The sequence below is a fragment of the Canis aureus genome, chromosome 4 (genome assembly GCF_053574225.1).
Source record: "Canis aureus isolate CA01 chromosome 4, VMU_Caureus_v.1.0, whole genome shotgun sequence".
NCBI classification, from domain to species: domain Eukaryota; kingdom Metazoa; phylum Chordata; class Mammalia; order Carnivora; family Canidae; genus Canis; species Canis aureus.
The window spans coordinates 68,353,176-68,366,977 of NC_135614.1; the positions used below are offsets into that span (position 1 = coordinate 68,353,176).

At 36.6% G+C, this 13,802-nt stretch overlaps 1 protein-coding gene across 11 annotated transcripts in view; it reads left to right on the forward strand.

Moving 5' to 3' along the window:
* Window positions 1-13,695, forward strand: part of C4H5orf34 (chromosome 4 C5orf34 homolog) — a 34,160-nt gene extending 20,465 nt beyond the window's left edge. For 9 of the 11 annotated variants that reach the window (XM_077896030.1, XM_077896032.1, XM_077896029.1 and 6 more), the window contains 5 exons: window positions 122-292; window positions 692-786; window positions 2,531-2,629; window positions 7,392-7,432; window positions 11,469-11,862. In XM_077896030.1, coding sequence (XP_077752156.1) covers window positions 122-292; window positions 692-786; window positions 2,531-2,629; window positions 7,392-7,432; window positions 11,469-11,662 — 600 coding nt within the window. In that variant the 3' untranslated portion in view covers window positions 11,663-11,862. Of the gene's footprint in view, window positions 1-121; window positions 293-691; window positions 787-2,530; window positions 2,630-3,055; window positions 3,134-7,391; window positions 7,433-11,468; window positions 11,863-13,184 lie in introns of those variants that run through there. The other 2 variants (XR_013378551.1, XM_077896037.1) reach the window with 2 other exon arrangements.
* The last annotated feature ends 107 nt before the right edge of the window (window positions 13,696-13,802 follow it).

Sequence of the window (13,802 nt, forward strand, 5' to 3'; positions counted from 1 at the left end):
AAACATATGTAAGGATTCTACAATATTCAACTTCTGAATAAAGTTGCCTCAGAGTTTATTGATCATTTAAGTCAATAATGGATAACTCTCTTTCCTGCTATTTTTATTAACTTGGTTTTAGGTGCCTGGGATAAATGATAGCAATATATTGCCTGTGCTTTTGAGAGAATCGGTCATACCCAGCGTGGGAAGATTTCTTGCATACTCTGATGACAAAGTACATGCTCTCTTTCTAGATGGCATCACTCTAACCTTAAACTGGAATTTCAGCTCTTTGATTGAAAAGAGACAGGTGATTATATTTCAGACTGAAATTTATTTCTTATTGTTTTTTATCTGTGGAAATAGAACAAAGAAAATAAAATACCACACTATCTCAATTTATTTTTTGAAATATAAAATCTGTCACGAAGCTTTATTAATCTCATTGGATTTCCTAGCAAAAATCAGAAAAGATGACAAAAAAAATCATTTTTATAAAGATAGCTATATAGAGAAAGACTGATAGAGTGGTGGTTCAATAATGCCCATAATTCATGTAAAAGATAACTTTTAAATTAGTCAAAATAAAGTTTTAATGATTCACCTACTTATTTTTTAAACTGATAACATAGAAGAGGCTTTTGTTGTGTTTTATGTTTTGTTTCAGTTTCATAATGATAAAACTTACCTTTCCTCCTTGCTTCTTAAGGTAAATCAAGGTCTCAATTTAGGTTGGTGTAAATTAACTTTTCCTGATGGACAAGATCAGTTAATTCAGATTGAACACCCTGGACCATATGAAAGGTACTGAAAAGCAGTTTTAAAAATTATTTTCAGGGGCACCTGGGTGGCTCAGTGGTTGAACATCTGCTTTTGGCTCAGGTCATGATCCGGGGTCCTGGGATCGAGTCCTGCATCAGGCTCCCCACAGAGAGCCCACTTCTCCCTCTGCCTATGTCTCTGCCTCTCTCTCTTTTTCTCTCAGGAATAAATAAAATCTTTTTAAAAAATTATTTTCATAATAGTTAAGTAACTTTTACTTTTAGAGGGGAAGCGTATAATTTTTTTTCTTTTTTGAGTGTTAGTAAAGCAAAATTTATTGAGTGATAGTACAAAGCTCCCCAAAGAGGGCGGGTATCCAAGTGGGTTGCCCCAAACATTATTTAAATGTTACATATAAAAAATAATAGTAATAAAAATAATAATAAATGTTATATATATTTTTAGGTTTTCCAGGTAGATAATGTACATGATATCATTTCAATAGGTTTCAGAATTTGCAGTAATATTGGCATCTAGCATAACTAAATAAATCAAGTCAGCTTTAATCATTTCCATTTGTATTCAAGTGGTTTGTCAAAATAAATGTTTTCAGTATAACTGGCTTGCTGTGGAAGTTCAAATGTGGACAGCTATGTTTCTTAATTAACTAATTCCTTAACCAGTTTGAAATAAAGTTTGCAAAAATTGCCAAACTTATGTATACTTCTGTAAAATGGAATAAAATTAATTCACTGATGCTTAAAATGGAGAAGATTCTTGAAATCAGCTTTTATGAATATGCCTTTTCTGTTTTTGATTTTGTAATTTGTTATAATCAGTCAACTTGCAATGTTTTCAACATATTAGTGATTTTTACTTGAGAATGTTCACAGAAGAATTGCTTTTTTACTTCATGAATTTATTTTTCTTTTAGAATTTATTGCATTTTGGTCTAAATGCTTCAACATTCATTGCTAGTTTGAATAATTTGCATCTAAAATACAGCGTCATGGGGGCCTTGGGTGGTTCAGTGAAGTGTCAGACACTTGATTTTCGCTCAGGTCATGATCTCAAGGTTATGGGAATAAGCCTGAGTCTACCTGAGATTCTGTCCCTCTCTCTCAACCCCTCCCTCTGCACGCACGCACACACATACACATATGCGCTCTCTCTCTCTCTAAAAAAAAATAATTAAAAAAAAATACATTATTTGGCGAACATTACTATTTGTTTTAGCCCATCACTTCAGACCATTCATTTTATTGAACTTGATACTTGTTTTGTATATTGAATGAGTTATATATAATTACACATTTATGTATATGTGTAGGGGAGAATTAGTGTGTTTTGGTTTAATTTTATTTTTTTATTTTTGGTGGGTTTTTTGTGTTTTTTTTTTTTAATTTTAGAAAGTAAATGCTCACTTAGTCTTAATGTGTAAAGATATTTTCATTATAAAACATAAACTCATTTAACTTTGTAAAACTAAAAGACTAGATATTTGAATTTGAATTTTGAATGAAATCCAAATATTTTGTTCGATTCTGAAATCTCATCTTTATTATCATGGCCATGAGCATTTTATTCTTGATAAATAATGAGAAAAATTTGCCTTTTCCATTCCCTTTTAAAAAAGATTCAAAAAATTGCCCAATAAATGCCTCACTTGGGAATTTCTTTATCCTTTTTCCCCCAAGTTGCCTTAATAATTTTTCCTTTTTAAAAAATGCTTTTCTAAATATACAAGTTCATTTTTCAGATATTTCTTTTAATATTTTCATTCTAGATATGTGACAGCAGTTATATCATGGTGCAGAAGACTGACCCAGACTAGTCAGAGAGAGATGTCCACACATCCTTCATCTTCTGTTCTTGAAGAAAATTGGTATTTATATTTCTTGCAAACTTCATCTGTGTAGAAGAGACACAAAAATTTAAAATGTCAAATGGTAAACTCTAAGACTTTTTCTGATAGCTTAAGGTTGAAAATAATTTACCTTTAATCAAATATCTAATTTATTACATTTCATCATTTTATTTTATCTGAAGGTCAAAAACTGCACTGAAAACTTTATATCAAAATGGGTAACTCTTTTAATGTGATAAATTCATCCTGAAAACTTTACGGAAAAACTTAAAGGAGATTTTTTTTTCATTTTAGTAATATTAAAAGAAATAAAATGTTGACTAACATAATAAACTTTCAGAAAAAGTTGATTTTGAAATCATTTCTATCATAGTAATTACCTCTCCCAAATCAACTGACAAATCAACAAATAAAGTATTTTGGTCCTTCCTGTGTGCCTTTCAGAATGCAGGGGACTGAAACTGGGCCTCAAAGGAATATTGAGAAAAATTAAAACATGTTATGGAAGGAGTAAGGACAGAGGTAAAAAGTATATTTTGTCTTGTGGAGAAAGTGAGAAAATAGTTTTGTGGAGCAGATGCTATCTGTTAGGCAGAGTGTGAGTAGTAGTGTGAGTTTCGATAGGAATGGATCTTGTGATCAGTAAAGGAGCTCAGACTTGATGGAATTACAAGTTCCTAAGTAGAAAAAAGAGCAGAAAGGAGAGTCATCAGGAATGTTAGGATCTCTGAGCAGAATCTGAATATGCAGGTATCCCCCACTTTTCAAAAGTTTACATTACATGACTTTGCTTTTACGAAAGACCTACATTAGTATGTACCCATTTTTCTACAGCCATACCACCCTCAACATGCCTGATCTTCTCTGATCTCAGAAGCTAAGCAGGGTCAGGCCTGGTTAGTACTTGGATGGGAGTATATACCTGTTTTCGCCAACCAAAAGAAATCCAAAAAGGATTTTTCACTTTTAAGAGAAAAGGCAAAAAGGGAAAATAGCATTCAGCTTTTGTTTTGCAATGAGCTCTTAAAGAGGCAGCTTGCACCCCAATAAGACAGAGTGGGCCTTCCCACCTCCTTGTCTGGAAACTACACTCAGCATCTTAGCTTTAAGCCACCATAGTTTTGAACGTGTCTGTAAACCTCTGTGCTTTATCTCAATTTATTTTGTGTGTCCATTAGCAAGTTGTATCCTCAGGTGACAGAAAAAGCCTAAGAGAAGTTATTTTTAGGGTGTGGGAATGATCAAAAAATTTCCATAAAAATTAATGGCAGTCGTTTTTTAGCTTTATGCCATTTCAGTTTATGAAATTTTTCATAGGAATGCTCTACTTTTGGATAGTGGAGGAAACCTATATGGGAAAAGTGGAATGCCAGGAATAATGTAGGAAGCTTTAAGCTGGTTTGTAAGGTATCTTAGCATAGCATGGTGAAAAAAATACAGATATTAATTTGGATTCTTACCACCTTTTCCTAAATTAGTGAGAGAAAGAGCTACAAATCAAATCAGTAGATGTTATTTGAATATCTTAGGTGTCCTAAGGAATTCAGCTTTCCAGATCCTCCATTCTTCAGCTACCGCCTGTTTGGGAGCAGAAAAGTTGCCCAAGTAGCTCGCAAAAAGTAGTTGGGATAAAAGGGCAATTGTACATAACTTTAAGATTGGTCACTCCATCATCGCTCAGCTGACAAGGCTTGTAAGATGCTAGCCTTTTCATATGAAGGCTTTGAAGAGGGTAACTGTCACTCCAATGTGAGGGTGTGAGAGAGATGCATATTGGTGATAGCAGCTGGGGGTGGGGTGGGGGTGGTGGGGTGGTGGTGGACAACAAGGAGTGGCAGAGACAAAGCAATTGAGGAAGAGTAGGGAGAGAAAGCCAGTCCCTGACAATAGCTCCATTTCCCTTGCAAAGCCTAAGATATCCACTGTGATTTGTTTTCTTGTCAAAGGTATGTTGAAGGAAGAGAAGTGATTACACAGTGAACAGCTACCTGAATTTATTTCAGTATTTTTTTCCAGTTCACCTTCTATTATTTTTTTAAAAGATTTATTTATATTTATTCATGATAGACATAGAGAGAGAGAGAGAGGCAGAGACACAGGCAGAGGGAAAAGCAGGCTCCGTGCAGGGAGCCCCACGTGGGACTCCATCCCGGGACTCCAGGATCGCGCCCTGGGCCAAAGGCAGGCGCCAAACAGCTGAGCCACCCAGGGATCCCCCTCACCTTCTATTATTAACTTACTGATTCAACTTTTTAATAGGGATGCTAGTAAAAAAATAGTACAGTAGATAGTTCACAAGAAGTTGGTTCATCATATGAGCAGCAACATTAAAGGTAGTTTGTATTGTTTGCTTATGACCAGAAAAGTATGAAGAATCAGCAGGCTTTGGACTAAAATGTTGAAAGATCTCTTTCATTCTCCATCCATAGGCTAGCGTACAAGGAAAGAGTGCAAGTTGACAAGGGGGTGCATGTGTTTCACTGTAGTAAAGCAGACAAGTTCTGTACCGCTTTGTGAACTATGAAGACTTCTCTAGTCACTGGAATAGAGAGATACTTTAGATATTAAAGTCCTCATTAATTTTGCAGAGAGCTAGTTGAGTTACACTATTTTCTAGCTGTGTGCCACTGCTCATATTTCATTCTAGCTTAAAGGAAAAAGAGGGAACACATGTAAGAGATTCTGCTGGAGTTGTACACATTTAGCCCTCTACCCCATACCAATTGCTCCAATGTCTGTTTCTGTGGAACATGGTAAGAGCTAATGTTCATAATGTTAACCCTTCCAATCAAGGAGAAGAGAATGTTTAGTATACAGTGTTTACAAAAACAATAGATAAATAAATTTAATAGAAAATACTTATTATGTTTGGGGTACCTGGGTGGCTCAGTCACTTAAGCGTCCGACTCTTGATTTTGGCTCAGGTTATAATCTGAAAGCTGTGAGATCAAGCCCCACATGGGACTCCGTGCTAAGCATGGAGCCTGCTTAAGATTCTTTCTCTCTCTCTGCCCTTGGCCCTCTCCCTCTCAAGGAAGGAAGGAAGGAAGGGAGGGAGGGAGGGAGGGAGGGAGGGAGGGAGGAAGGACTATGTTTTGACATCTAATTCAATTGTGTAAAAACTTGGCTCTCTAAAACTGTTGCCTAAGAGTTCTATATAAATGAGGTCTTATTATATATGCAAAGTACAGAAGAAAAAGTAAAATATCCTTTCTCTTGAAAAAGACAATCTAAGTATGAAGATCAGAAAATTAAAGAGTTCAAGAGAAGATATTACAGATAAGCATATGATTAATTAACGTAATGCTATAGGAATTCAAGGAAGGAGAGAGCACTCCTTTCATAAAAGTGATAGGATTTTAGTAGGTTTTTAAAGTCTTAACTAAATGTTAAGGAGGAAAGCAGAGGGTGTGCCAGGTTAGTATTAAAAAGTTATAGCAGGGACACCTGGGTGGCTTAGTCATTCAAGCATCTGCCTTCAGCTCAGGTTATGATCCCAGGGTCCTGGGATCGAGTGCCACATTGGGCTCCCTGCTTCTCCCTCTCTGCCGCTCCCCTTGCTTGACCCCCCCCCTCTCTGGCAAATAAATATATAAAATAAAAAAAATAAAAAAAAAAAGGTTGTAGCAGGCGGGTCCTGGACAGGGTCCTAGAGGAGTGGGAGGGAGAGGAGTATGACGACCCAAACAGAAAACCCTTAGTTTAGATGTGATATCTAGGTTTTCATTCCAGTTTGTTTTTGTCTTGTCTTTGTTTAGATACCAGTCTTTTAAATTCTTGCATTTTAGGGAGAAAGCTACCTTTTTATGAATGCTAGCAGTTTATTGACCTATAATATTTGCGAGTGGTCTGTTTGGGCAGGTAAAATTAGGTAATAAAGTGTTTCACACAGGGGAATTTTTTTCAGCTGTATAATGTCCCTCAAGTTATGGCAGTGTACCCTACGCCACCAAATTTCCAAAGTGTACCAATTTTTTTTTTTACCGTGCTTCAACAAATAGAAAAAAATGCTTATTAAAAAAAAAATGCCGGGATCCCTGGGTGGCGCAGCAGGTTAGCGCCTGCCTTTGGCCCAGGGTGCGATCCTGGAGACCCGGGATCGAATCCCACATCGGGCTCTCGGTGCATGGAGCCTGCTTCTCCCTCTGCCTGTGTCTCTGCCTCTCTCTCTCTCTCTGTGACTATCATAAATAAATAAAAAAAAATTAAAAAAAAAAATGCCTTCAAACATCAGTACTTGATTCAAAAGTCTTTGAGGTAGAAACTTTTATTCATTTATCTTATTCATTAAAAGTGCTCAGTAAGTATCAGTTGAGTCAAGTTGATGTGTTGCTAATGTAAAGAAAATTCTTTTTTTTAAGATTTTATTTTTAAGTAATCTTAGGTTAACTTACAACCCCGAGATCAAGAGTCACATGCTCCCCTGACTGAGCCAGCTAGGCTCAGAGAATTCCTAACTTCTGGGCTCTTCTTTCTAAATTCTAAACTTTAGGGAGACAAACCATGAGAGACTCCTAACTCTGGGAAGCAAACAAAGGGTTGCGGAAGGGGAGGTGGGTGGGGGGATGGGGTAACTGGGTGATGGGGCACTAAGGAGGGCACTTGATGGGATGAGCACTGGGTGTTATACTATATGTTGGCAATTGAACTGAATTTAAATTTTAAAAATGTAAAAAAAATTCTAAACTTTATGAAAAAATATCAAGCACACTTACTTGAAATATTTTGGTTATAAAACAATCAGACAGCTATCATGAACTTTCTTTTTCTTTTTACACAGGTCTGTGGCCTCTGAACTTGAAAAGATAAAGAAGTTTAACTGTATCCTTTAAACTTAATGTATTGTCCTGCATAATTATTTCCTTTTCATTCTAGGCTTAATGCATGACTCTGTACCTTATATTAATCCATACTTAAATATTATGGAGCTTTACTGAATAAAATTTAAGATTGTAATTTAAGATATATCTTATCTATAGAAGGTACATCATGTCAATATTTGTACTTTTGAGTGGGTTTAAATAGGGCAAAGGACAGTGAACTAGGGATAAGGTCTCCTATGGAGACGTTTTCTCTTTAATAACTATATTCTAAATTAGACCTAGGTCTGACTTTTTATTTCTTTTTTTAGGATATTTATTATTAAATTTTTCATTTTTAATTTCAGCTTTATTGAGGTATAGTTGACAAAAATTGTAAGGTATTTAAAGATATTGGGCAGCCCGGGTGGCTTAGCGGTTTAGCGCCGCCTTCGGCCCAGGGCGTGATCCTGGGGACCTGGGATCGAGTCCCACGTTGGGCTCCCTGCCTGGGGCCTGCTTCTCCTTCTGCCTGTGTCTCTGCCTTTCTCTCTCTCTGTGTCTCTCATGAATAAATAAATAAAATCTTTTTTAAAAAAATAAAATAAAGATATTAACAAAATTGTAAGCTATTTAAAGTGTACATCATGGTGACTTGACACACATATATATTGTGAAAGGATTGCCCTGTCTTGTTAATTAACACCTACGTCACCTCACATATCCATCCCTTCCTCCCTGCTCTTTTTTTTGGTAAGAACATCTGAGTTCCATCCTCCCAGCAAACCTCAACCATACGACACAATGTTATCTACTGTAGTCACCATGTTATATATTAGATCCTCATACTTTATACATTTTAGAGCTTAAAGTTTATATCCTTTTACCAGTCTCTATTTTATCCACCTCCCAACCCCTGGAAACCATCATTTTTACACTGTTTGTCAGTTTGACTTTTTTTAAAAAGTTCCATTCCACACATAAGTGGTGTGTGCAGTATTTGCCTTTCTCTGTCTGGCATATTTCATTTATCGTAATGCCCTCACGATCCAGCTGTGTTGTTGTAAATGGCAGGATTTCCTTATTTCTCATTACTGAATAGTATTCCATTGTATATATGTACCATATCTTTTTATCCATTCAGTTATTAATGGACATTTTAGTTGTTTCCATGTCTTGGCTGTTGTGAATAATGCTGCAGTAAACATGGGAGTGCAGATTCCTTTGAGATCCTGATGTGGTTTCCTTTGATTATATATCCAGAATTGGGATTGCTGGATGGTACGGTAGTTCTTCTTTAAATTTTTGTGAGCTTCCATACTGTTTACCACAGTGGCTACACCAGTTTACATTTATATTAAAGTACACAAGGGTTTTCTTTTCTCCACATCCTCATCAACACTTAGTAACTATTGTCTTTTGGATGATAGCCATTCTGATAGGTATGAGGGAATACCTCATTGTGGTTTTGATTTGCATTTCCCTAATGATTAGTAATTATTGAGCACCCTTCTGTATACCTGGTGTCCATTTGTAGGTCTTTGGAAAAATGTCTATTTCGTTCCTCTGCCCATTTCTAATCAGATTTTTGTTTTGCTATCTAGTTGTATGAGCTCTTTATGTATTTTGGATATTAACCTCTTACCAGATATATGATTTCTAATATATTCTGATTCCATAAGTTGTCTTTCCATTTTGTTGTTTGTGTCCTTTGTTGTGCAGAAGCTTTTTAGTTTGATGTAGTTCCATTTGCTTTTGTTGCCTTTGCTTCAGGTATCAGATCTAAACAATCACTGCCAAGACTGATGGAGTTTACCCCGTTTTCTTCTAGGCTTTTTATGGTTTTAGGTCTTATGTTCAATTCTTCAATTCATTTTGAGTTGATTTTTGTGTATGGTATAAGAGAGGTGTCCAGTTTCCCAACACCATTTATTGAAGAGACCATTTTTCCCATTGTATATTCTTGGCTCCTTTGTTGGAAATTGATTGGCCATGTATGCATTGTATGGGTTCCTTTCTTTTTTTTTCTTTTTGAGATTTTATTTATTTGAGAGACAGAGAGAGTGCACACACATGGGAGTGGGGAGGAGCAGAGGGAGAGGGATAAGCAGATTCCATGTTGAGCACAGAGGCCGATGCCGGGCTCAATCTCATGACCCAGAGATCATGACCCAAGCTAAAATCAAGAATCAGATGCTCAACTGACTGAGCCACCCAGGTGCCCTGCATGGGTTTATTTCTAGGCTCTCTATTCTGTTCCATTGATCTATGTGTCTGTTTTTATGCCCATGCCATACTGTTTTGATTATTGTAACTTTGTAAGATAGTTTGATATCAGGAAGCATGATGCCTCCAGCTTTGTTTTTCTTAAGATTGTTCTGGCTGTTTCGGTTCTTTAGTGGTTCCATACAAATTTTAGGATTGTTTTTCTAAGGACACCTGGGTGGCTCAGTCAGTTAAGCATCTACCATCAGCTCAGGTCATGATCTTTGGGTCCTGGGATTAAACCCTCCATTGGGCTCCCTGCTCATCAGGGAGTCTACTTGTCCCTCTCCCTCTGCTTCTCTCCCTACTCATACTCTCTCTCTCTGCTCTCTCTCAAATAAAATCTTTACCAAAAAAAGGATTGCTTGTTCTATTTCTTTGTAAAATGCTATTGGAATTTGATAGAGACTGCATTGAGTTTGTAGGTTGCTTTGGGTGGCATGGATATTTTAACAATATTAATTCTTTCAATTCATGAGTACAAAATATCTTCGTTTATTTGTGTCTTCTTCAGTTTCCATCATGAATGTTTCACCTCCTTAAATGTATTCCTAGACATTTTAATCCTTTTGATGTAAGTGGGATTGTTTTCTTAATTTCTGATAGTTTAATAGTGTATAGAAATATAATTGATTTTTGTATATTGATTTTATATCCTGAAACTTTACTAAATTTATCCTTTTTTAATTTCGTTTTAGAGAGAGAGAGGAGGAGGAGGGGCAGAGAAAGAGAGAGGATCTTAAGCAAGCTCCATACCTAGCTTGAAGTCCATCACAGGGCTGTCTTACAACCCTGAGATCATGACCTGAGCTGAAATCAAGAGTTGGACACTTAACTGACTGAGCTACCCAAACACCCCTGAATTTATTAGTTCTAACAATTTTGGGGGAAGTTGTTAGGATCTTCTATATATAATTTAATGGCATCTACAAAGTATGATGTTAGCTATGGGCTAGTCAGTCATACATGGCCTATATGATCATGAAGTAAATTCCCTGTATACCTCGTTTATTGAGAATTTTTCTGCGTCTACTGAGATAATCAGATAATTTCTATCCATTTTGTTAATGTGATGTATCACATTGATTGAATTTCATATGCTAAACCATCCTTGCATTCCTGGAATAAATCTCAATTGATCATGGCATACAATCATTTTAAGGTATTGTTGCATTCCATATGCTAATATTTTGTTGAAGATTTTTGCATATATATTCATCAGAGATATTGGCCTGTCATTTTTTCTTTCTTTAAAAAAAAAAAAAATATATATATATATATATATATATTTTTTTTTTAAGTAATCTCTACACCCAACGTGGGGCTTGAATCCATGACCCTGGGATCAAGAATATACACTCCTCCAACTGAGCCAGCCAGGTACTGCTGTAATTTTTTTTCTTGTTTTTGTCAGGTTTTTGTCTTCAGGGTAATCCTGGACTTATAAAATTAGTTTGGACATATTTCCTCCTCTTCTGTTTTTTAGAAGACTTTGAGAATTTTTTTTAAATGTTTGGTGGAATTCACTAGTGAAACCAACTGGTCCTAGGCTCTTGTTTGTTGGGAGATTTTGGATTACTGATTCAATCTCCTTCTTAGTGATTGGTCTATTCAGATTTTCTGTTCTAAGATTCAGTCTTGATACGTTGTGTGTCTAGGAAGTACTAAATATATTATAAATCCAAGAGATGGTCCTAACAGAAATATTTTAATATGAAGACCAGGCTTTTTGAAATTAAATGTACCTATATAATGAAAAATTTGGAGAAAAACTCCTTAACTAAGCAACTTAGTGTTATTGGAAAATAGTGGTATCCTAAACCAGATTTCTAACCAAAAAAATGAACAGTCATCTGACCATTGTGAACCAAAATCTTCAGAGACCTTGCTGGAAGAAGTTAATGAAAAGAGAGTATCAGTGGCACTGAAAAAAACCTCTGAAATCCTTCAGGATATTGACTATCTTCTATCAAATTCTAAAAAGTGAAAAATGGAATTATAAACCTTAAGGATATTTCAAGTGACTAGTATAAAATTACTAGTAAGCCAAGAAATTATATATATTACTTCTGTGCAATGATTGTATGAAAAATGACATTTAACTTTGGAGGGTACCTATCTTGTAAACCTTAAAATATATATTTATAATGTGCATTCTTAATAAAGAACTATTTTAGAATTTTAAAATTTTCTTATTTCAGATTCATGAGAAAATATAAAATTATAGTTGTTGCTGTTTTATGTTGTGAAGCATTCACTATTAAACTTCAAGGGTTTTTTTTTTTTTTCGTTTTTAAATATGCAGAATTGTGTGCATTTGGTCATTTGCTATTTGGTCTCTCCAAGTATTTTTCAACAGAACTACCAAAAGAGAATTAGATCTTTATTTTTTTTTAAAGATTTTATTTATTTGAGAGAGAGAGACAGAGATAGCAACAGAGAGCACGAGTGAGGAGGGGAAGGAGAAGCATCAGGGAGCCGGACATGGGGCTCAATCCCAGAACCCTGGGATCATTTCCTGAGCCAAAGGCACCTAACTGAACCACCCAGGTGCCCTGAGAATTAGATCTTTAGAGACAGAGAGAGATAGGCAATATTGTTTCAAGCTAAGAATTGAGTGCTTCAGCAAACACCAAATTTTACCTGAATTGTTTCATTAATTACTTTCATTCTTTTGAAGATCTGAAAAAAAAGTTAGGCTACGCAAGTATGTGAAACTAAAACAGCTCATCCGAAGTGGTTTACTAGTGCTGTTTATTGAGAAAGCACAAAACCATACATCTAAAGGGACTTAAAGATTAGACCAATATAGCAGAAATGTTCTAATTAACTTCTGATTTCTAGAAAAGACTAGCTTCTTGACATAAAAAAATAAAAAAAATAAAAAAATAAACCGGGAAACAACCAGAAAAATAATGAAGCAAGCAGAGCATAGACCAGGAGTGAGAACATCAATGATTTGAATGGGCATAGTGTTCTCTTGTTAGCTCTTCTCACTTGGCTCCTTGCTACCTTCAGGTTTCAGCACAAATTATCACTTCTTCAGAAGGGCCTCCCCCACTTAGTCTCTATGATATCACCCTGTTTATTTCCTTTACAGCACATACTACAGCCATCCAACTTTTCTTTGTGGTCTAGATCCTCCACTAGCACCTGAGTTCCATAAAGTCATCCTGTAACCCGTTACCAAGCACTAAGCTTGGCACACAGATCATTCAGTATGTGTTGTACAGATGAATCAGCGCCGTGGGACTGTAGGATGACTACAGAGAAAACAATTGTAACAATTTTGTTGTTTTGGTTGCAGGAAGCCATCCATGTTGTTCTTCAATAGCTCTAGAAAGCCTACGTGCTATACAGCCAGGGCTGCTATAAGGGCAATGTGAAATTGTTACTGCATTCAAACTGTCCTTAATAGGATTAAAAGCACCCCGTGTTGTGGTTAATGTATTCTTTTTAATTAGCTCTTACACCGTGTGGGTTAAAATGTGTATCATTTTCCCTTCCAGTGGAGTCTTTGTCACTGGCTAAAAATCAAGAGTGTGACAATCAACGAACGGTCCAATCGCTGAGACACGGAGCCACACTTTAGGGTTCTGCGAGAGGGAGAGACCGAGCGCGACCGAGTTATTAGCCCTTGAGATTGAAGACCTCACTTTTTACCACAGGAACTTACAACTAAAATTAATATCGTGCCACTACTGCCTTTGCTTCCCATCTGACCCTTGTTTTGAGAAACTGTAAGTAGGGAAAAAGGAGGCAATGCCCCCCTTTTGAGCCCATTCTTTTGCACCCGTGCTTCCTAGAGCCAATGCCAAGCTAGACATCCTGGTGCCCACTCAGGCAGGAAGACAGCCTGGGACCTGGCCATTGTCTCATTGAACAGCTGCCTCTTAGGTCGCCCGGGTGGCTCAACGGTGGAGCGTGCGCCTTCAGCCCAGGGTGTGATCCTGGAGACCCGGGATCGAGTCCCGCGTCGGGCTCCCTGCGTGGAGCCTGCTCCTCCTCCCTCTGCCTGTGTCTCTGAAAAAATAAATAAAATCTTAAAAAAAAAAAAAAAAAGCTGCATCTTGAGTCCGGCTAATTAGGGTCAAGACCGGGTAACTTATGCAGGTCCCCCCCGCCCC